General features: G+C 54.2%; 1 protein-coding gene across 1 annotated transcript in view; it reads left to right on the forward strand.

Annotated features, from left to right (window-relative positions):
* Positions 1-21970, forward strand: part of NOL4L (nucleolar protein 4 like) — a 69904-nt gene that overhangs the window by 16170 nt on the left and 31764 nt on the right. Inside the window, exons 2-4 of the mRNA XM_059713126.1 lie at positions 908-1063; positions 4348-4459; positions 10144-10253. Coding sequence (XP_059569109.1) covers positions 908-1063; positions 4348-4459; positions 10144-10253 — 378 coding nt within the window. The remainder of the gene's footprint in view (positions 1-907; positions 1064-4347; positions 4460-10143; positions 10254-21970) is intronic.

Here is a 21970-nt window from a genome sequence, read left to right on the forward strand (position 1 = left end):
TTTTTAAGAGCCAGATAGACAAAGCCTTGGCTGGGATGGTCTTCTTGGGGATGGTCCTGCTTTGCGCAGGGGGTTGACTCCTGAGGTCCCTTCCAACCCTCATTTTCTACATTTCTATGACTCCCCGCGTCTCCCGTCAGCACTCCTGGCTCTGGTGCCGCTCCAGGGACTGACACGAGCAGCTGCTGCGTGCTGAAGGATGCCTCCTCTTCTCTTGGCCCACCTTACCAGTGTGCGTAGACACCACGCTCGGCAGCCAGAGAAGAGGAGCGGTGCTCCCCACGCTTTGCGCTCTCCCCTGGTCCGTCACGGCTGCCACGTGGCAGAAGGACACCCTCGTGTCCCTCGCACGCCGAGGGGCAGGGCGGCGGTGGCGTGTAAGGGAGTGTGCCTCAGAAAGGTCAGCGCAGGGTAGGAGGGTGATTCAGCCTTGTTCCTTCGGGGCCCTCATCCTGGCAGCGCAGCTGAACCTTGCTCTGCTAATTGGTCTGAGCCCGGGGTGGGGGGTAGCAAACTCCCTGGCCCCCCGGAGAGGCTGGCGCTGAGTGCAAGGCCAAGGTGCTCCCTCTCCCATTCCCAGCCTAGTGAGATCACTCCAGATGATGACAACCGCATTTCTCAATTGGTTAAAATCCCACTCTGGACTCTTCCCTTGCTTTTGTTCTTGGCCCAGTTTCCCTGGCAGCCGGAGCAGCGCAGCAGCAGCAGCAGCAGCCGCCACTGCCCTGGCTCTGAGAGGAGCCTCCCTGGAGCCCTGTTTAATTCATCCCCCTCAGCCTGCGCGCCCGGGGTGGGAACACTGGGAACACTGTGACGGCCCCCTCCCCAGCCACACTAGCCCGAGGCCCATCTCATCACCCCTGTCACCCCTCGCTGATACTAACTCAACTTGCCTGCACTGTTGTAGGGGGCAGATGGACTGTCGGAGCCCGAGGGCATCTCTCTGAAACGCGTTGCTGTGGTGGAAGATTTCTTTGACATCATATACTCAATGCATGTGGAGAACTCGTCGGAGCCAGGCAAAGCGCCCAAGCATGCCGGGCAGAAGAAAACCTACCGAGCGGTGAGGCTCCCTCCTCGTTCTCCCCAGACAGCCGGGCGCATCGGTGCAAAGGGGGAAGAGCCCCCGGTGCGAGAGCCCGCACGAGCGGGGTGGGATTTGGGGAGGGGAGAGGGGCTGCCAGTGCGAGGATGCAGAAAGCTGTGCGTGTGCGGGGTGGGGGGTGGGGGGTGTCGTAGGAAGGCACAGCTGCTGTGCTGCGGAGACAGGAAAAGAAAGTGGCAGCCGTGGTGTGGGTGCACGCTGGCTTGGGAGGGGATGGCCAGGCTGTGATGCACAAAGGCAACCGCGCACGACTGGCAAAGGAGCCTCCTCGCAGGCTTCAAGCCTCGCTGATGCGAGGAGATGTTCACCCCGTCCCCTGCTCGAAGCCACCTGCCTCCCTTCCTGCCTCGGCTGTACAGAAAAGCCTCATTTCTCCCAAGTTCCCCAAGGCAGAGAGCCACGACTAGGGGAGTCTGGGGGCCACGGGGTGGCATCCCCCTCGCAGCGCTGCCTTGCCGCGTGGGCTGCCCTAATTTCTGTCTCGGGTCGCCCCGCTGCAGAGTGGAGGCCTGGCATGCACCGGGGCGCGGTGGATCTCATGAATCCCAGCACACGGGTGCAAAGAGCTGGCTCTCTCCCTGCTGAAGCCACCGTAGCTAAACCAGGAATGAATGGAGCCCGACGCCTGCATCTCGGGGAAGTCGCGTATTGCCCCTGCAAATATTCTGCATCTTGTTTCGTGCCCACGAGGCGCTGAATTCCCACCCCCTCCCATCTCCGAGCGAGCTGCTGAGTATCAGACGCAGGCAGCAGCCTGCGTCTCCGCTGCGTGCGCTGCTCAGGGTCCCTGCTTGCAAGGGCTGCCCGGGTCCCTGCCTGGCAGCGCGATGATGCCGAGCTCGGGAGGCCGCGGCGGATGCTCATGCCCCCGCACCAGATCGCAGGCCCTGCAGGCTCTGCACGCTGCGTGAGCGCTCGAGGCGGAGCCCGGGCTCCCGGCAGGACCTGCGAGCTGCTGGAGCTCCTGCTGGGGAGCAAAGCGCCACGCAGACATCTCGTGTCCTCCCAATGGCTCACGGGACCGGGGGGCTGCGTGCACGCAGGTCCTGCCCCTGCCATGCAGCACGCAGCCGGCAGGCCCATCGTGCGCGCGGCCGCGCTCTAGCCGGCGGCGGGTGACCTCTGCACAATTAAGGAGGGCAGCTTCACCAGCACGGCCACAATGCAGAAGGTTCTGCTCATTTCCACAGCAGGCTGCTCTGACCCTCCCTAATTCCTTCAATCCAGCTCTCTGGAGGACTAATCTGCGCGTAGCGCGGCCTCCGGGGAGCAGCCTGGGTCGGTCTGTTTTCCCAGGCCTGCTCGCAGCAGTCAGAGAGCTCCACGCTCCACCCCTGAGGCTCCCTCCTGAGCTGAGATCATCACATTAGCAGCGCATATCCCCTCCTGACCTGGCAGGACTCAAGCTGACTGTCCTCCCCGGTGCCCCATCACGCTGCCCTGGAATACATTTGCAGCCTGGCTGGGAAGGTGAAATACTGCAGATTACACGCGGCGCCTGATCCGGGGGCCCGGCGCACAAAGGGGCTGTGTCTGGATGGGCAGCTCCAGAAGATGCACAGCGTCCCTCGCCGGTCCTCTGCCTCTCCACCATCTGTAATCAGAGTCACTGGAGAGTTTGCCCTTGTCCGTGACCTCCAGAGAGAAGCAATCAGAAAGGGAATTTGGATGGGAGATAACTCATCAAGGAAGCTGCCTGCTCTGCAGAGCATCAAATCAGCTGAGAAATAACAACTGTATCGCTAAAATTAGCCGGGCATTTGCAGCAGACAGCGTGGTGCGGCTGGAGCGGGCGAGGGGCAGGCGAGCCGGCCTCGCTCGGCTTCAGACCGACTCCTTTGCCCGCAGCAGGCTCCATGTGCCTGACTTGTAGTCCTTGCACGGGGAGCGCCTCGTTGTCCAACCTGACAAACGTTTCACGGGCGCCTGGAAAGGCCAGGGCCGAGCTGGGCGGTGGCTCGGTCACTGGAGGCGTGGAGCTAGCCGGGGCGGTGTCCGCCCCACGGGGCTCTGCGTCCCCAGTTTGGAGCCGTGGGACAAGCTGTGCAACTTTCTGCCCGCTCGCTATTAGCATGCATGTAAAACCGAGGCTATGCTGCCACTTAGTGGAAGCGACTGTCTCTCTTCTCCATAACTTTTGCTGCCAGAAATCTGTTTTAACCCATTTCCAACCAAAACCCTTCCTCCTGCCCCCTTCTCAACAAGAGTTTGTTCTTCTTTCCTTTTCTTCCCCTTCTTTTGAACTAGGCCCTTCCCACCTCCCCGCTCAACAAGCCCCCAAAACTACAATGGGTGGGTTTTGAAGTGTTTTTGACTTTTCCTAGCAAAACAAAATGGGAGGAGGGCTTTCCCCGATCAGAACAGGCTCTGGGAGTCCGGGGTCTCTTCCTGGCTCTGCAGCTCATTTGCTAGGACGAGCCTCCTGGTCCGAACCGTGAGGTGATGGGAACAAGCTGCCCAGCGATGGGGGCGATGCTTGCCAGTCAACACAGGATGCCTTCAGCCACACACTAGTTGTTAGGCTCAGCACAGAGGTGAAGTGCTTTGGGCTGTCGTGTCCAGGTTGCTAAAGTAAGGCGATGGATGCTTAACTTCAAGGTCCCAGGTTGGAACAACTCGGCCTTGGTTTTTCTGTGCCTTCATCTACAAAACAGGCGACACATTTGGCTCATCGCAGCAAGCTGCAGGAGACTCAGTAGATGAATCTTTGTAAAAGTGCTTGCAGTTCCCCAGATAAAATGTGTTTTAGACGTGCAAAATGTTGTGAACGCTAACTGGTTTGCATTGGGGGAAGACGGAGCTGCCCCTAACGAGATGAACGGCTCCTTCAAGTCGCTGGTGTAAAGGAAACAACAACCGGGGAAACTGGGCAGGAAATGGAGAGACTTCACTGCGCTTTCACAACTCAGTTTCGTCTTTCCTAGCGAGAGGGGATGGTCCTGGGGTACTGACTGGCAAGGATGCCCAGAGGTCTTAACCCCCTCATCGGGGGTTGCCATGGGCCGCATCCTTAGCATGTCCAGTGCGGTGCTCAGCTCCCCCCTTGCAGAGAAGGGCCTGGTGCACTCGGCGGGACGGGGCGCCGAGGGCTCGGTGCGTTTTGCTCTGAATCAATACCGCTCTTCCTTTGCTGCGCCAGGCGAGGTGGGCCGGGGCCGGTGATCCCCCCGGCCCTTGCCCGGGGCTGTGTTTTAAGCCGTCTCCCTTCCCCAGGACACACAGACGTCTCATTGTTTTCCCAGATCGCAGAGACCTATGCTTTCCTTCCAAGAGAAGCTGTGACCAGGTTTCTGATGAGTTGCACGGAGTGCCAGAAGAGGATGCATTTCAACTCCAACGGACTGGAGCCCAAAGGTAAAGGCACGTGGTTTCTGCTGGGATGGTCGCCTCCAAGCATTTCACCTTGCAGTGCTGTCCTTGCCCAGGTATTAAGATACTGTGCAGGTGGCGATGATACTGCTTTACCGCACAGCTTCCCTACCCCAATAATAATAATGAGAGGGTAAAAGTGGAAGAACTGAGCCAATCTCATCGTCTTCCCTGTTCAGGCTGTTTGCTTTCGCAGACAATGAGAACAGACTACTCCGTTTCCTTTAGCGTCTGGTTGGCCGGTTTCAGCTTTTCTTGCACCAGACATCAAGCGGAAAAGTTTGGGGTGGAAAGGTTGCAGATATTTCTGTTGACTTTATAAAACCTTTCCGCCTACAACACTCACATTTCTGAACAAGTGTGACCTCAAATTTCCTCTTTAAACTATTATCATATTATGAAAAGCATTGAGTAAGTTTGACTAGTGGAGGTTTCTGATAATGAAGTCATTCTCACTAATTAACAGAGGCCATGATCCTGTTTTGGGTAGCAGAGGGTGCCTAGCTAATCCTAGCTACACTCTTATTTATGCATGCACCAAATTATCGCTGCCGCCGTGGGATTTAGTTCGTTATGCATTCTTTGTAAACCGAACCTTTCCGCAGTTCTTGGAGTGTAAAGACAAAAGCAACGCTTAACCGTGGGCCAAATTTTCTGCCGGTATACATGGGAAAAACTCCGGCCAAGTCGATTCTTGTATTTGTTGTAACGATCTGCACATTTATTTTCTGTTACCAAGCGCAGAATGGAAAACGCGCTGGGAGGTTTCCCGTCACAAAAGCACGGAAATAATAAGCACCACACAGAGGATTAAATCATTTCTAGTAACTTAAGGCAAACTGACCCTTTGGTAGCTCTTGTCCAGCAGAGAAGGAGAATGAAAGGAGCCGAGTGCCAGGGTATTTCTGCTACTTAGTGCCAGCTCCTGAGTGCTGACGGCTGGGAGCAGACTTGTGGTCAACCCCAGAGTTTCCACTGAACCGGCGTCCATGTGCCACTGTCCACAGCTAGCTGCTGAAACACTGGGTCTGCTTCCTAGAAATTGGGCCGGAATAATCATGCGGGATGTTAATTAGCTGGGGTATCATTAGCGCAGCGGCACCTTCCCCAGCTGCAGATGCAGGGCCCCTTCCTTCCTTCGCTTAGGCCCATGGAAACGCTGGGCTTTGGCATCAGCAAGAACAAGACTGCCCCTGGGCTGATTGCAGGGTATCTGTCACGACCAATGTTATTCGTATGGTGGATAAAATTGTGAACCGATGCAGAGCGGGGAGGGAAGTAGGACCAGGGAGGGACCGGTGGAGTTTGCATCTTGTGGCTCGACTCCAAACACAGCACTTAAATAACGTCTAGCACTCACATCTCTCAGCTGAGATGGCCATGACCCTTCCCACAAACACTATAATGGAAAGGGATGTGACCACTTTTGAGACTGCTTTACCCTCCCCAGTCTCCCAAGACAGCGATGCTCCCCAGAGACACTGCAGTGGCCTAGGCTCAGATCCCAGACACAAAGCACAAGGTGCTGAGCACCCTCCCATCGCTGGACCCCTGCTAGGAAAATCACGATCGGGAAGGCAAGGGCGAGGCCGTCTGCCCTGATTCAAGTGCAGCAGGGACCTTTTCCATAAGGCTTCCCCCCAAGATCAGCGCGCCCGGGAATAAACCACGCAGACGCACACGGTCCGTCACACGCAGTCTTGCTCCTCGGCCGGGGCAGGAGGAAACCAGCACCGCCTGTTCGGTGCGCTCTGGTTTTGTGCAGGGCACAGATAGAGGATGCTTTGAAGCCCATGAAAGAGAGATGGATTAGATTAGATTAAATTGACTGTTATCAAGGACTAGTTTCACTAACATTAGGGATACAGGAATTTGTCTGGGGGCCGTAGAAGGATTACACACATAAAATGCAACTCCCACTAAGGTAAAACAAAAAAAATATCTGAGCCATTCCTGCCAGTGCCCACCTCCCCCATTCATTAACAAAATCTCACCTCGCTCCAATCCCAACCAGAAAAAAACCCTAATTAAATGTGTCTTATGTGCTGAACCCTGCAGGGCACCATACGATGCATGAAAACAAACTGTCTTGCTTGTGAGAAACTTGAAACAACCACCTTGTGATTTACATTGGTGTAAATCAGGAGTAAGGGCATCGGAGGAGTTGTCCAGGCGTGGAGCTGGGAACAGAACTATTTTGTCTGGGACGCCTTGACCTAGTATAATATAATACATGAATATGTAGGCGTGTAGGTATGTGTGTGTGTATAGATATATAGATATATACATATACATACCGGCTTCTATATACTGGACTATATTGGTTACACACGCGCACGCTCTTCCACTGTGCGGGGTGACACGGTTATTCCACTCTCGATAGCAATGCCATGATAATATTTAATGATGACAGATTAACCCCCTTCAGCAGCCTCCTATGACTGTGCAGCAGGTGGGATTATTCCTGTAGAGTCCCACCGGCCTTTTCCTACCACCTTTTATTGCTAGAGCCTTTGGCTTGGAAAACAGCATCTACGCTTCTGGGGCCAGAGTCGGCTCTCAGCTGCCCTGCAGGAAATTCAGAATAAGTTCAGGCGAGCGAGTGGCACGACGGCAGGTTTACACCGGGGTGCTGCAGGCGGGGTTCATTTGCTCCCGCTGCTCCTTCCCCATTTGATGAGCTCATCCTCCGTGCGTGGAGCTTCATTAATTACGACGGCACCAAACCGCCATCTGAGAGGCGGACGCCCGACTCGAGCGAGGGGCAAGCTGCACGGGAGGCTCCGCGACGGCAGAATAGCAAGCATCTTGCCGCCCTGCCCAGTGCAGACTCGCTCGCCCCCTTCCCCAGCTCCAGGAGCAGCGGTGTTATGGGGAGACCGCTCCACGTCCCTTCCACTCCCCGCTTCCAGGTCCGCGAGCTTCGGCTCTCTGGCTAGCAGCCTGGGTCCTGGGACAAGCAGCTCCCTCCCTTCCTCTCGTCAGCAGGAGGGCCAGCGCAGCCCCGTGCGCACAGATCACTTAGGGAAGCCCCAGAAACCGGCTCCGAGGAGGGGCTGCTGCTTCACCCTCCCCTGCTCCTGACAGCCTGGACGCGCTCCACTCCGGTCCTTATTAATGAAGGGCCTTATTAAGCTATCTGAATAGATAAAGTCGTGGAGGCTCGGCTAGGTTTTTATTCCAGAAAAATGAGGGCAGGAAGTGTCATAATGAAGAAACACTGTCATCTTTACACAGTGACTTTGGCTGAGGTAGACACTGATTATTGTTTTAATGGAGAGACAGTAGAAAGCCAAGGAAAGCAAGGGACAGGGCAAGGCCTCGCAGCAGCGCGGTCCTAGACGGCGGGGAAGGAGAAGGCCCTTTGCCGCCTGCTTCATCTCCCTTTCTCTGCAGGTTTGTCCCTTGACATCCATTTTTAGTGACTCGTCCAGACTAATTGTGAGCGTCTGGGATGGGACTCGTTCCGCGTCCCCGGGGAGGCTCCACCAGTCTAACAGCTCTTGCTGTCAGACTGCTCCTCCGCACAGTCATCCGCAGCGCCCCCTTCCCTCTTTTCACCTGCTGCTCTATTGGCCCCATGGTGTAGAGCTCAGCGCCTGCAAGGAGGCCGCGTCCTCTGGCCATTGTGCACCGCAGCCTCTTCTGCGTCTCTGGGGACGAGAGTCGGGGAGGAGCAGGAGCAGACCCGCTAAGCGCTGCTCTCTGCAGAACCGAGGCAGGGGCTGCTGTAGGCGAAGGGCTTCGGGGGCAAACCTCTCCTCTTCACAGCTCCTGCAGAGCCACCCTCCCTCGTGTTGAAGCCCGGGGGAGAGGTGGACGCGGCCTGAGTCTAGCAACAGTCTCGCCGCTCCGTGCACGAGCCCCCTTTTACTAGGGCTGGGCATAGCGGTTGCAGCGACTCGGGGAGTGCGAGCGGCCCGCCCAGACACGATGCTTAGCTCTTCCCTGGTACGGTGGAAAGCTGCTCTAGGAGGGCCTGGGGGTGGCTACGGCCGCTGGCTGCCCTTGCACTTCTCTGTCAGGGAGCTCCTGCCCTTGCTTTGTTAGAGGCCGCCTGCCTTAAACATGTTGCTACCATTACCCCCACCGGTAGATTACCGCAATGCTTTGTTGGCTCCCTTTTCTATCCCCGCTGTGGCCAGGACCAGGCTGCGGGAGGCACACGGTGCATTTTAACTACAGCCTAGACTATCCGGCAGCATATAACTCTCTCCCCAGCCTGTCCCCGTTGGCCTCTGCACCATAATGGGATTGAGTTTAATGCTTTGCTTCTGAGTTTACAAGACTCCTAATGGCTTTGCACCTTCATATTTGACTGAGCTAATCACTCTGTAGAGCTCTGACCATCCCCTTCAGTCCACAGACGCAGGATTACTGCAGGTGCCCAGGCATGAATTAGAAGAGCCTGGAGCACGAGCATGCAGCGACTGAGGCTTTTGTTGCAAAGAGCTCCCGAACAGCTTGTGCCCGTTGCAGCGCGTGCGCTTGGGTCACAGCCTTTCCAAGCCAGGCGTGCCGGGTCTGGCCTCCTTTCACAAGTGCTGCTGACTCCTGCGGCTCCCACAGGCTTCCTTTGGACGTGCAGGTGGTCAGCGCTTCTGAGGGTCAGGGTGTTGCGTTTTGGCTGGATGGTTTCATTAGGACGCCTGTAAAACACCGTTATGAGCAGCGCCCTGGCACACCAACTTTCTGGTGGGGCTTTTGGGCCCGGACAGCCTCGTGGAGCCGGTGATCCCAGACCACGCAAGTCACACGGTTAAGCCCCAGAGAGGAATTGAAAATCTTCCCTTCTCGAGTCCCTCTTCAGCTCCCAGGACCACTGCTCGCCGGTGGGCTAACCCGAGCCCTACCCCAGCACCCCCCTTTCCTAATGCACCGGGGGAGGCAGGAGATGCATGCCTTACATTCGTTTACCACCTTGCAAATCCCTGCGCTCAGGGCAGGGCAGCTGCACTCCCGCCAGCCAGCACACCCTGCCAGTACACTGCAACACTCCTCGTGACTAAACACGTTAAGTGTGACTATGAAATCAATGCGAGAATAAATCATGCCAGCTGCCTCCGTTCCTGCTATGGAGAGCTGCCGAGCTGCCTGGCCAAGTAGAGCTGGGAGAGAAAGGGCTAGAAAATAAGGTCTAGAGGTAAGGTGTAGAAAACCATTAAGTTTTATTTTTTGTTTAACTGGGGCTCTTCTTATCTGGCTGGAGATATCATCTGCTTCAGCAGTCACTACCGCCCAGTGGGGCTGTCCCACGAGATGGACATGCTTACCTTACTATGGACCCTCTCAAAAGGGGTGAGGCAGTCCTCAGGCTGCCACCGTCTAGTAGCTGCCTTTGCACAGAGGCGATGGGTTAAATATCTCTGGTAAGAGTAGATGGGTCCTTCTTTGCTACGTCCTGGCCGAGTGACCGAACATTACACATCACGGGCGCCCCTTCCCACAGGGGAGCGCGACAGTCCCTTTGCAGGGAAGGGGCCAGATGCCTGCTCTGGCATTGCACTGGGGGGTGCTGTATTGTCCACGCTGCGTCCCAGCGCTGACTGGGGACTCCGGATGCTCCTGCCGGACAGGTGTTTAACGCAGGACGATAATGCACGCACAGGGCTGCACACCAGCAACATCCCCCCATCTAAACAGGATATCTCGTCTGTTCTTTGCTTCAGAAAGCGAGCCGCCCTCCTCTTTGGTCTCGGGAATCATCGACTACAACATGCCGCTCACCTCCACGTACTTGAAGCAGATGAAGCTGCGGGTCATGAATTCACAAGAGCAGGTGAGTTGCTCTCCTGTCCCTCAACAGCCGTAGCGGTTGGGCAGAGCTGCAAGGCAAGGGGGCGGAGGGGGGCTGATGCCTGGCATCTCCGGGTAGCGATGGCCAGATTTTTAAAGGACGCTTTCCTACACGCCTAGACACGGGCAGGGCAGGATCTGCGCAGGTGCGGTGCGTGTCGCCGTGTGCAGGATGGGAGGGGACAGCATTTTACCTTTGAAAATCTGACTTTGGAAATGCATGTGGGACTTCTGCAGAAGGGACTCAGAGGAGAATAGGAGTGCATCCACTGCCATTATTGTTTGTGAGAGTCTGCACGTGCTTTAGGCAGATGGTCGTTTTAAGTGTAATTATTGTGAAGACGTACGCAGTGGAGAGGGATGTATGGCTCTGCAATCTTGCAAACTGCCTGAGGGCTTGAGCAGGTGGGGAGTCGACCCCAGGCTTTGCTTCTCTTGCTCAGGTGTTCTTTGGTCTTGAGCTGTTTGACCTCTTGCTGGAGGTCAGCTCCAGTTGCTTCCTTCTTGAGTCAAGCTGGGAGAAGGCTCAGCTGTTTGGTGACAATATTACGCCTCTGGATTTTGATCCGGGAATGGAGGGGAAAGATTCCCACATGATTATACCCAGGCCACAGAATTTCCCAAGGTTCTGCAGCTGTAGGATTTGCTACGGAAACCTCAGTGCACCATGGAAACGGACTATAAAAAGAAAAATACACTTTACTTGCTCCCCACAAAGCTGCAACGCGGCACTTTAGAAACCCAGTGTCAGTCCAGCAAACACCGAGAGCTGAGATGGATTGCTGTACCCTCTTCTAGCCCCCCTGCTCGTGCACCATGCCCTTCTACCTCCCCTGACTTATGCACAATGCCCTTCTACCCCCCCCGCTCATACATGATGCCCTTTCTACCGCCCCCCCACTCATACATGATGCCCTTTCCACTCCTCTGCTTATACATGATGCCCTTTCTACCCCCCCTTGCTCATACATGGTGCCCTTCCACCCCTCTGCTTATACATGATGCCCTTTCCACCCCTCTGCTTATACATGATGCCCTTTCCACCCCTCTGCTTATACATGATGCCCTTTCTACCCCCCCTTGTTCATACATGATGCCCTTTCCACTCCTCTGCTATACATGATGCCCTTTCTACCCCCCCTTGCTCATACATGATGCCCTTTCTACCCCCCCTTGCTCATACATGATGCCCTTTCCACCCCTCTGCTTATACATGATGCCCTTTCTACTCCTCTGCTATACATGATGCCCTTTCTACCCCCCCTTGCTCATACATGGTGCCCTTCCACCCCTCTGCTCATACATGATGCCCTTTCTACCCCCCCTTGCTCATACATGATGCCCTTTCTACCCCCCCTTGCTCATACATGATGCCCTTTCCACCCCTCTGCTTATACATGATGCCCTTTCTACCCCCCCTTGCTCATACATGATGCCCTTTCCACCCCTCTGCTTATACATGATGCCCTTTCTACCCCCCCTTGTTCATACATGATGCCCTTTCCACTCCTCTGCTATACATGATGCCCTTTCTACCCCCCCTTGCTCATACATGGTGCCCTTCCACCCCTCTGCTCATACATGATGCCCTTTCTACCCCCCCTTGTTCATACATGATGCCCTTTCCACTCCTCTGCTATACATGATGCCCTTTCTACCCCCCCTTGCTCATACATGGTGCCCTTCCACCCCTCTGCTCATACATGATGCCCTTTCTACCCCTCCTGCTCATACATGATGCCCTTTCTAGCCCCTGCTCGTGCATGATGCCAAGCAGCAGGAGCACACATGGTTTGGAGGTAGGAGGCATCATGAACTGTTGGGCTGAGTTGTGAAGTTGCTCCACATGGACAGTTGTGATCTGAGGGTGGCCTAAGCGATGCGGGTTGGAGAATGCCGTGCAGAGGGGTAAAGTAAAGGGCCAAGCCTTGCTTTTCGTGCAGGGAAGGCAGAGACAGATGAGGAACCTTTTCGTTGCTTTTAGTAAACGACCTTTCCCTGGGAGGCTGCATGATGTCTTCATGGCTGGACATTTGCGTAGTTTTTCCCTTTTGCCTGTTCTGGACGCTGAGCCGCGTTTAAAAGCTTGTCTCCAGAGCGGATCTAGATTGGAGAGTGCAACGGGGCAGCTCCCTGCCTCCCTGAGCCTAGAATCCATTTTCTCAGCTATCAGGAGAAAATCAGATTGTAAAATGGATCCATTCAGGGGAGCAGATGGCTGGAGGGACTGGTAACGCAACAGTGCTGGAAACCGCTTCATAGCCATCCTTGGTCAAGAGGAACAAGCCCTCGCTGGCTGTTTGTCAGCTTATCTGTAACGAGTGTGGTGGGTCTCGGTCCAAAATGCAGCAGGCAGATGTTTGCCTCAACGAGCCGGCCACCGTAATTGGCACCAGCTGGTGTTTGCTCCGGCGAGGCTGGGGACCGAGGGAGCCAGGAGGACTGAGCAGTTTTTGTGCCGTCCCTGCTCCGTGGGCAAAGAGAAGCTTTTGTTCTCTTCAGCAGAAACAAATCCGGCTCGGGGAGGAGAAAGGAGGCCAGCAGGAACAAGTTGGCTGCTGCTGGGTGAGATCAATACCTTGACCTTTCCCTGTGTCACCAGCTCAGGTGCAGAAGGTGCTGAGAGACACTCGCTAAAGGGCAAGAAAATAAATGAGCGTGCTGATACCAAGGAAGGCTCTTGGATGCCATCTTCCATTGCCCTGACGCCAGGACTCAGGCTTGCCATCAGGGTACCATGGTGCCGTAAGCAAGCTGTTAAAAGGATTGCTTTGGTAGACAGAAAAAGCCCTAGACTCACGTTGGAGGGAGGTTAGTACGGACAGCCTTGAAGGCATAGGCAGGTAGAAAAGAGTCTGACAAAGTTACTAGGTCGTAGTCAGGAAAATCCAAGTTGCAACCCTGCCCCCCACAAAAACCCAACCAAAACCCAACAGCAGCAGCAGCAGAGAGCATTGCATCGCCTCCTGGGCACTTCTACGTCCGAAGAGCCTCCCGCACCTCGCAGACAAACATTACTGCCTACATGTGTTACGATGGTGGTGTGTTACCCCTCTTCCCTTGATGGGCGAAGGGGCGCGTGGAGAAGCCGAGAGCCTGATTTCCAGAACTGCGGAGTGCCTCTGCCTCCGTTCGCAGGGCACGCTGCCCTTTGCTATTGCCAGGCTGATCCTAAGTGGAAAACACTTGGATAGTCCAGCACTGGGCAGCATTACAAACCCCCGAGACTGGGAGCTGATGTCTGCAGGGGCTGTCGATGCTCAGCCAAGATCACTTATGAAGTCAGTGAGAGCCCAGGAGCTTGACTCCCAGTCCCCTGCTAAGGAAGCTACCCCGAGTGCTTTCTTGACCAGTAGAAACACAGGTCCGCATGATTGCACCGGGGTCCCTACCAGCAAGGAGTCCTCAGCAGGCCCATTTGCAATCATGGAAAATGTACAGGAGCCTTTTTAAAGGAGACGCCAGGTCAGAGCCTGGCCTCGTTTGCACTTATGCAATCCCGCTGAAGCCAGGCCAGGCATTAGTCCAGTGTAAATAAGATGTGCTATACTTGGCAATGCACTACAGCCTACCCATCTGAATGTTTGAGGCTAAGATGACCTGGATGTTACTCTGCTTTAGCTGCGGTGCATCCGGCCAGGCTGGATCAAGAGCAGGTATTAAAGGAAGCAAAGAGGAAGTCAGGTGTCGATGGAATGCAGCATCCCCTTTCACCTGACCTCATTCCGGTGGCAGAGAGACGGAGGAGAGAGTGGGGGGCGGGGGGTGCTTGGACCTGATGAAGCAGACACTGCATCTTAGTTTTCCATAAAGCTGCATATTGTTTCATCTTTTCCGGACATGGGGTCAGGCAGACGCCGATAGAAGAGGATCATTTGGCTCAGGAGGAAGAGAATGGAAAAAGTGTCAGAGGGGTAACTTGTTAAAATGGATTCGCCTCTCTGGGTCACTCTTGCCCAGGATTGAACCAAATATTTGTATCAGATGCTTTGGTATTCATAGCCAGTCCACACCATTTTTTGGTGTCTGCAGGTTGTGATTCTGCAGCTGCCCATTTATTTCTACCTGACGCTGGGCTGGCTAATTTAAGGCGTTTCTGTGGCTTAAAACTTCACATTTCATGTCTATGAAAAGTCATGGTGAGTCACGTGCACTTAGCAGACTCACTCTTTCCTCCAAAAGGTTGCTCTTTATTTCACTGGTTTGAAAGGCATTTCTTTCAACGGCTTGGAGGGTTTGATCAGGCTGTACTGATTCAGGGCCCAATGTTTCGCAGTGCTGAGCATCTGCAACTCCAGATTTTGCTCCCGTGTGTTTCGCGTACACAGAGAAAGCTCCACGGGGCGCACGGCTATTCTGAGACTCTGCGCTGGGTGCAGCATATGATGTTATTCTTTGTCTATAGATGGTCTACCACGCGGTCCCCACAACACAGCTCTTTCTAAACAGATGGGCTCTAGCAGGCAGGGTGCTCTGTGTCCCCAACATTTATTGCAAGGCATTGAGCCCTTGCAAGATCGGGCACTCAATGCTTTCGCAGCTCAGAGGAAGGGCTCACACTTTACTGAGTTCACTCTGGTCCCTCTTGGGTCTTTGGTCCTGGGGGGGAAAAAAAACCTGATCTCACACCGATGGCCTTGGTCACACTCTTGCCGCTCAGTCTGCAAGTTGGCTGTTTCTTTTTCTTTTTGCTTCACCAAATTCACATGGACTTGGAAAGCAGATGCAGCGTCTGCTGTCCTGAGCTGCTCCCTAGCTGAGTTACGTATCATCAGCTCTCCCTTCCCCGGTGCGTGTCGCCTGGGTTAAAGCTGCGCTCTCCACGACGTTATATTTTATCCCCCCCACAACAGTTTATCAGGGATATCATCCTGTAAACTCTTCCTCTTTTTGCTGACTTTTCTTGGATATGCGAGTGTGCGGCTCCCTAAGCCTTTCCAAGCTGCAGCAATCGAGGGAAGGCGTCATTCGGTGTCAGGAGAATTTGTCTTTCAGTCCATTGCTGACACTCGAGCACGGTTCTTGCGAGCACAACAGCAACGATCAGAGCCGCTTGCCCAGATCCCTGTGGGAAGGAAACTTTGCAGAGTCCCAAAGGCGATGGTGCCATCCACCTGGAGCACGAAGGAACTTTCTGTCTTACTCAAGGCATCCAGGTCCCAAACAGTTGTGGCCGTACCCGAGACCGCCGGCAGGCCCTGTCCTTGGTGAAGGAAAACTAAATGCAAGCAGAAGGCTGTTCGAGTTCCTATTATAACGCTTTGCATTCTCTGAATCCAAGCCTATTCAGTGCAGGTACTGCTAAGAGAAGAGCCCCCCAAAACGACTAAAAGACTGGAACCCCGGTGGAAGAAAGACCCCGGGAGCTCAATCTGTTCATCTTTGCAAAGCGAAGGTGAAGAGGTGGTTTGAGCACAGTCGGAGAGCCTCCGTGGGGAGCAGCAATCTGATCGGAGATCTCCGGCCCCACAGACAGAGGAGTAACCAGCTCCGAAGGCCGGAAGCTGAAGCTAGCCCATTTCAAACAGGAAATAGGGCAGCAACTTTTAACAATGAGGGCAATCAACCACTGTTTTCCCTGAACGGATCTGCTCTACGTAAAACAGGAATGAAGTTCAGGAAGCCCTAAGGCCTGTTTTATCTAGAAGATGAGACCGTGGCGGTTCCTCTGGCCGTCTAATCCTTCAGGATGTGGAGGAAGAGGTCACCTGAACACCAGGCCGTACTGGTGGAGTGGCTATCGAGGGATGCACCCGCGACCGGCCAGGAGTGCTCAGGTCTTGGCAGCCCCTTGCAGAAACGCACCTCCGCTGTCCCGCGGCCGCGCTTCGTCTGCACGTTACAGCTCTCCTTAGCTGACACGCCGGCCGTCTCCGCAGGGATCCTCCGGCTGGTCTCTTGTTAATGGTCTTTGGAGGACGCAGGAACAAGAGAGCTGTGAACCGTTTCCGAAACGTCGTTGGCTAATCGGACTCAGTCGGATGCTTTACGGGAATTTCCTCTTGAGCTGATGCGGTGACTAGGGCGACACAGACGGGTGATGGCCTCGGGAGACGGCTTCGTAGCAGCTTCAGCTTCAAGGGGCCGGTGACCAGCAGGCAAACCTGCTGTGGGGCACGTGGGAGGTGCCGGGGGGAAACCCTTCCAGCTGCCTCTAGTTTCGGGGTCTGGCCTTCCAGCGGGGACCCAGGAGGCCCTTCGCAGCTCTCCCCACTATCTACCCCAAAGCTGCCTAGAAGAGAACTGGAAAGGTGACCTGCCCTTGCCCCTCGCAGTTGTGTGCAATAAATAATAATAACGGTGGCCGCCAATCCCCGCACCGAGCTTCTCCTCTTCCCCGTCCCCCCATTGTTCGCCTTTTCCTATCATACCCTAGAAATATCAGGTTGGCTCTTTTTCCTGGAGGGTTTTGGCAGGATTTGGAGAAGCTGGGACGAGAAACAAGCGCTGCTCTCCCCCATTCCCCGACTGAGGCAGAGGGGACGCGAAGCTGTAGCTCCGAGGACTGCAGAAGCCCTCCACGAAACAAGAGGAAGCCGGACAGTTTTCTAATACGGAAACAAGCGGACGCGGCAGCCGCGCTTTGAGCCTGCCTTTATACATCACAAGCGCAGGTTTAAAAATCATGATGCCTTGCTTTCTAGCTCCGTTTTAAAGCGAGGTCACCTTATTGCCATGCGATTTACTAACATTTGGTGGGACTAATAGAAATAAATTAAATAACTGACTTGTATTCTCCTTGGTTTCTGCCAAGAACAATTAATTGTGTCCAGCAACATCGAGAAGAACTTATTTCACTCGGGGTAACAGATCTACGTAACTAATAAATGAATGTATGCCAAGACAGCCTTTTAACTTCATTATCTAGGAAAAATTGTGTGTGCAGTGTCTATAATTTACTAGTGCTGCTAGACTCACCAGTGTGAGAACAGCAGTGTGGCCAAAAGAAGTGCACGCAGCCTGGAAGAGTTAGAGAGATGCTTCATCTCTGCTTAGGGACCCAGGAGACAGTAAGGTCAGGATCTTCTACCTGGTCCTTCATAAATGAAGAGGAGAGGCCTCTGCAGAGTGCACAACGCTTGCAAGCGGCACCCCACCAACTCGTCAGAGGACGGCGGGGCCAAGTCTGTCCTCACCCCGGAGAAAGTCTGCAATGCCTCCTTTATAGCAAACACACCTCCCTGGCATAATGGACAGCGAAATTACAACCTGCGCCAGGTCGTCTGCAACATGCAGAGATTCTTGTCTCACCACGGCCGGTCCATGCAGGTGTGAGAGGAGACTCGAGGCCCTGACAGTCTGCGCAGCGTGCAGAAATCGCTTGAATTTCTGGATACCCACAGGGGCATGCGGATGTCTTCTGAAACCTTGACCCCTCCGACTCGAGAGCAGCAAGAAAGTATTGTGGGTTTGTCCCAGGTGCCCCTTCCACCTTGTCTCCCATGGATGGATGGGAGCAGTTTTAAAATGATTAGCTCGTCCAGCTTTCCAGGCAGGCTTTCCCACCCGGTTTTATTGCAGCTCAGTCCTGGATGCGTTTTTCCCGTGCTCATCCTACGTCGTTTGACACAACTTGCACCGAGGAGGCCTCCTGCGTTGCACCACGGTGGAAGACTCTCAAGTCCTCAGAAAGAGCAGGACTCTGCGGTGAGATGCCAGCCGGCCTCCCTCCGATCTGGAGATGCTGCCGTCACCTCGGCAGATCCAATCCCGACTGGGTCTCGGGCTCTAAACGACGCTGAAGCCTTTCCAAAGGTTGCTGCGGCGAGTGATGACACGAGGTCGTGTAGTCAGCAAATGGCAGGAGCCGCTGCCGGATCCGAAATAGCAGGAGCATGCTCCTGGTTGCTATGGCTTTGCTACGCTAACGGGCGCTATTTTAAGCGATGGAGAGGGGCCTCGGCCTGCATTCCTTACACATCCCAAGCTCCCGGGGACTACACTGGGTGTCGGGGCTGGGCGAGGAGCGCGGCGTGACTGGCGACACCAGAACACGTTTTCACGAGCCCCCGAGGCGTGATCCTGGAGGGGACGAGCACTTCCCGATCCCACGGCAGTCAGCGAGAGCTGAGGACGCCCCTCCGATGGGGTGGGAAGGATCGCTGTGACCAGCGAGGTTTGCATGCAGCATTAAGTCCATCCTGGGAGAGGCTCGGGGGTGTTGGGCCAGCTGATGCACTGAGACGAGCAGAGACGGAGCAAGGCAGGCGGCAGAGGCAGGGATTGGGAAAGGAGGGCACCAGCTGTTAAACTGCCCGCCCCGGGCGCAGAGCAGACACTAGGAGCAGGGGAAGAGTCTAGCTGGCAAAAACCCTGCGGCAGGTTTCTACCATCCCGGGCAGCCCTGGCAGCGCTGCCAGGCCAGGATCGCTCCTCCGCTGCCTGCTAGGGTCCATCTGCAAGGCCTGTGGTTCAAAGCCGACCTCCCTCGCCAGTGAGGGGCATCTAGGTGGTCCCAGCTCTTTGGGCAGCTCCCCAAAGCAACTCAGCCTGCCAGCACTGGCAGCTGCACTGAGGATTAAGGGTGCGCCGACTTAGCCGGCGAGGGACCTGGAGCTGGGACAACAAAGGGAGTTATATTTGGCAAAGCTGGCTGGGGAGACAGGCCCAGCATCTGCCTACGCGCCGCATGGCTCCTCCCCGGACCTTTATTCCCTCGCCGTGACAAGCAGGGCATGGACTCTCTCTCTGGAGGGGGGAAAGCCTCCCTGTCCTACCAGAGCACAGCCCCCTTGGCTTTGTAGACTAGAGGCAGGTAGATAGCGCTTCCCGAAATCAGAGAGCGGCTGCGCGGCGGAGCGGGGTGTCGGGGTGCTGGTAAACACCGTGTGAAAGAGCAGAAAGGGAGTGTTAAGTTGCTGTGTCAACAGGCAGTGGAATCAGGAAAAGGTGCGTGCCACCGCAGATTAGCTCTTCCAGCGCCACCGAGGACTGGCTCGCAGGTGTGCCCTTTCACTGAAATAATAAAAGCCGTGAAGTAAAATGAGGCAAGGATTTCAGGGCAGCAGCGTGTGTCAGCAGTCCTGTTCTGGAGCAAAAGTAGCTGAAGCTGGCTCCATTCAAGTCAGGAAGTGGCTGCAGGCAGACCGGCACTGAAAGAACTGAGCTGGTTTTAGACAAACCTGTTTACACGAGGTCAGCAGGAATGTGCGTGTAGATGTGCTCCAAATATCGCCTGGAAATCTTCACCTTCCTAAACATGTTGCAGTGCGTGGTATTTACAGCTAAAATACTTCTCAATTTAAGAATGGCATTCGTTTGTTGTACAGTTCCCCCTCCCCCCCTGCAATTGTACTGAATTATTCTGTGTAAACCGCTCGAGGTAAGTTCCTTGTCACGGATTTGCTCGCCAGCCGGGCCGTGGTATTTTTGGCAAAGCTTTGCCAGTGCAATGCTCGGGCTTGTACGTTTGCAATTTTCCATGCATTTCCGTTAGAAACGTACGGTGCAAAGGGCCAGCGCTTTTGAAGAGTTGGCTTCTGTTGGTGAGAAGTGTCTGGCTGTGTTTGCAGAATGTAATTTCTTCAATTTTCTCTCTGGTTTGTTCCCGTCTCCTATTTTGGGGTCTGAACGTCATTCTGCATTGTCTGGTTCTGTAAATGCATTGCTTCTCCTCATACTCTCAGAGCTTAAGTTTAATCTGCGAAGCGGGATACGTCGGGGCGTTTTGTACCGCTTCTGATTGGCACTGTACACGCCCTGGCCGGACGGTCGCGTGCCTCGCTCGAACTCACATAACTTTGTGGATCCGGGTAAATTATACCAGGGCAGGAAGAGACAGACTTCTGGCCGTCCTGGGGTATCTCACGTGGTAGGCAGCTATTACTGCACGTTGGCAAATGCGTAGCGTGAAATGGATGTGGAGAGATGGAAGGTAGATCGGTATAATCTGCACTGGTAGCATTTTAGCGCCGGTTCTTTCGTGGGCAATACTCCATCACAAGAGGCCAGGTTACACGGGCTTAGGGCTGTATCTGGCCGTTGCTTTTTTTTTTTTAATACACCTTTGCAACACCCGTTACACCAGCGTAAACTTCCATCTGTCCAGGCCCGAAGACTGAGCGTGCTTGCGCTCTCCAGTCAGCCCGTTCAGCTTACCCGCACCTGTCATCTGTAACCATCTGAGCGTTTTATAGGGATCTCCAGTATGGGCGACCTATACCGGAGGTCTTACTCAATCAGTAGTTAAACATGATTAGAGTTTCTAAAAATTACAGCTGATAACTTTCGAACACAAAAGGTTTTACACCCAGCATGAGGTAACTCTATTTCAGACCTCATTATGACGGATAAGATGAATTAATCATTAGGCTGGAAGTTGGTGGTTGGCTGGGGACCAGTGATCATGACCTGATTACATTTGATATGTGCAAACAGAAGACAATTCCAACCAGTAATATATAGACTTGGAGCTTCAAAAAAGTTTAATTTCCCAATGCTGAGAAAAAATATGAGAGAATTTGATTGGGAAGAAAAATTTAGACAGAAAAACCGTGAATGAGAATGGGGCGTTCCTGAAGAAATGTATTGGATTCTGACATCAAGGAAGATGACAGTTTTGGCTGAAAGCCCGTCCAGCCTCAATGGCAGAGGAAAGGCAGCAATTAAAAGTAAAGAAGTCACACACAGAGGGGAATGGAAAGAAGGGGAACTAGATAGTGATCAGTGTCAATTAGAAACAATAGTGCGTAGAATATCGAAAAGGGAAGCTAAAGACACCAAGGGAAATAAAATCATGGTCGCCCAGGCTAAAAAGAGTTGAAGGGATTTTCTAGAAACAAGAGGAATCCCAACCGTGGCAAAGACCCTGACCTAGATGGAGACAGTAAAGGTCTAAATAGGAATGCAGGAAAGGCGGAGAAATATCTCGGTACTGTGTTTGCGAGGCGGCAGGGTGATGAGCTTGCAGCACAGAAAGGTGGTAAAGCACGTGCCGGCCCGTGAACATGCAGAGAGGATTGCTTCATAAACTGGGCCCCTTCGGGCGCAGCGGGTGCGTCTACATGAGACGCTTACTGCGCATTAGCCTAATAACACCGCACGGTAGCATGGCGGTTAAAAGCCCACTGCGCGGTGTTATTAGGCTAATGCGCAGTGAGCGTCACAAAACAACAGTGCTCCGGCACTACTGCGCAGTGACGCTGCGCGTTTAGTTAGTACTTTATTAAGCGAGTACTACACTAAATGCACGGTATCGAAGGTGCACTAATGAACGTGTAGACGCGCCCGGTGCCTTTGTGTTTTAGTGCAGGCACAAAGGCAAAGCTATGCATAGAGGAACACAGGGAGCAGGCCATACCCAGACCGAGGCAGCGTGCTGCAAAGGGTTTCAGGACCATAACGCACAAGCAGCTCAACCCCAGCTCCTGATATGATGTTGTGGTCCAAAGGGCAATGCACAGACACACACGCAGGAATAGGGAGGAGCAGGAGAAGAGGAGAGAGGTGATTCAACTCTCGTCTGGGTCGAATCTCCCTTCTGACTTCCAGCATCTTCACATGGTTTGTCTGAATGAGTGCGACTACGCTTGTTACTGGAATTAGCCCCGGCGCTCGGGCCAGTGACAACTGGAAGACGTCTCAGAGCTTTGCCCGCGCGTTGCATAGCACTTTCCAAATATCTCCCCCCCCAGTCCACTGATCGGAATAGCAGCTTTGTAACCTAGCAGGGTCTGCTCAGCGGCCTTGTCCAGGTACACC

The sequence above is a fragment of the Alligator mississippiensis genome, chromosome 9 (assembly GCF_030867095.1).
Source record: "Alligator mississippiensis isolate rAllMis1 chromosome 9, rAllMis1, whole genome shotgun sequence".
Lineage (NCBI taxonomy): Eukaryota > Metazoa > Chordata > Crocodylia > Alligatoridae > Alligator > Alligator mississippiensis.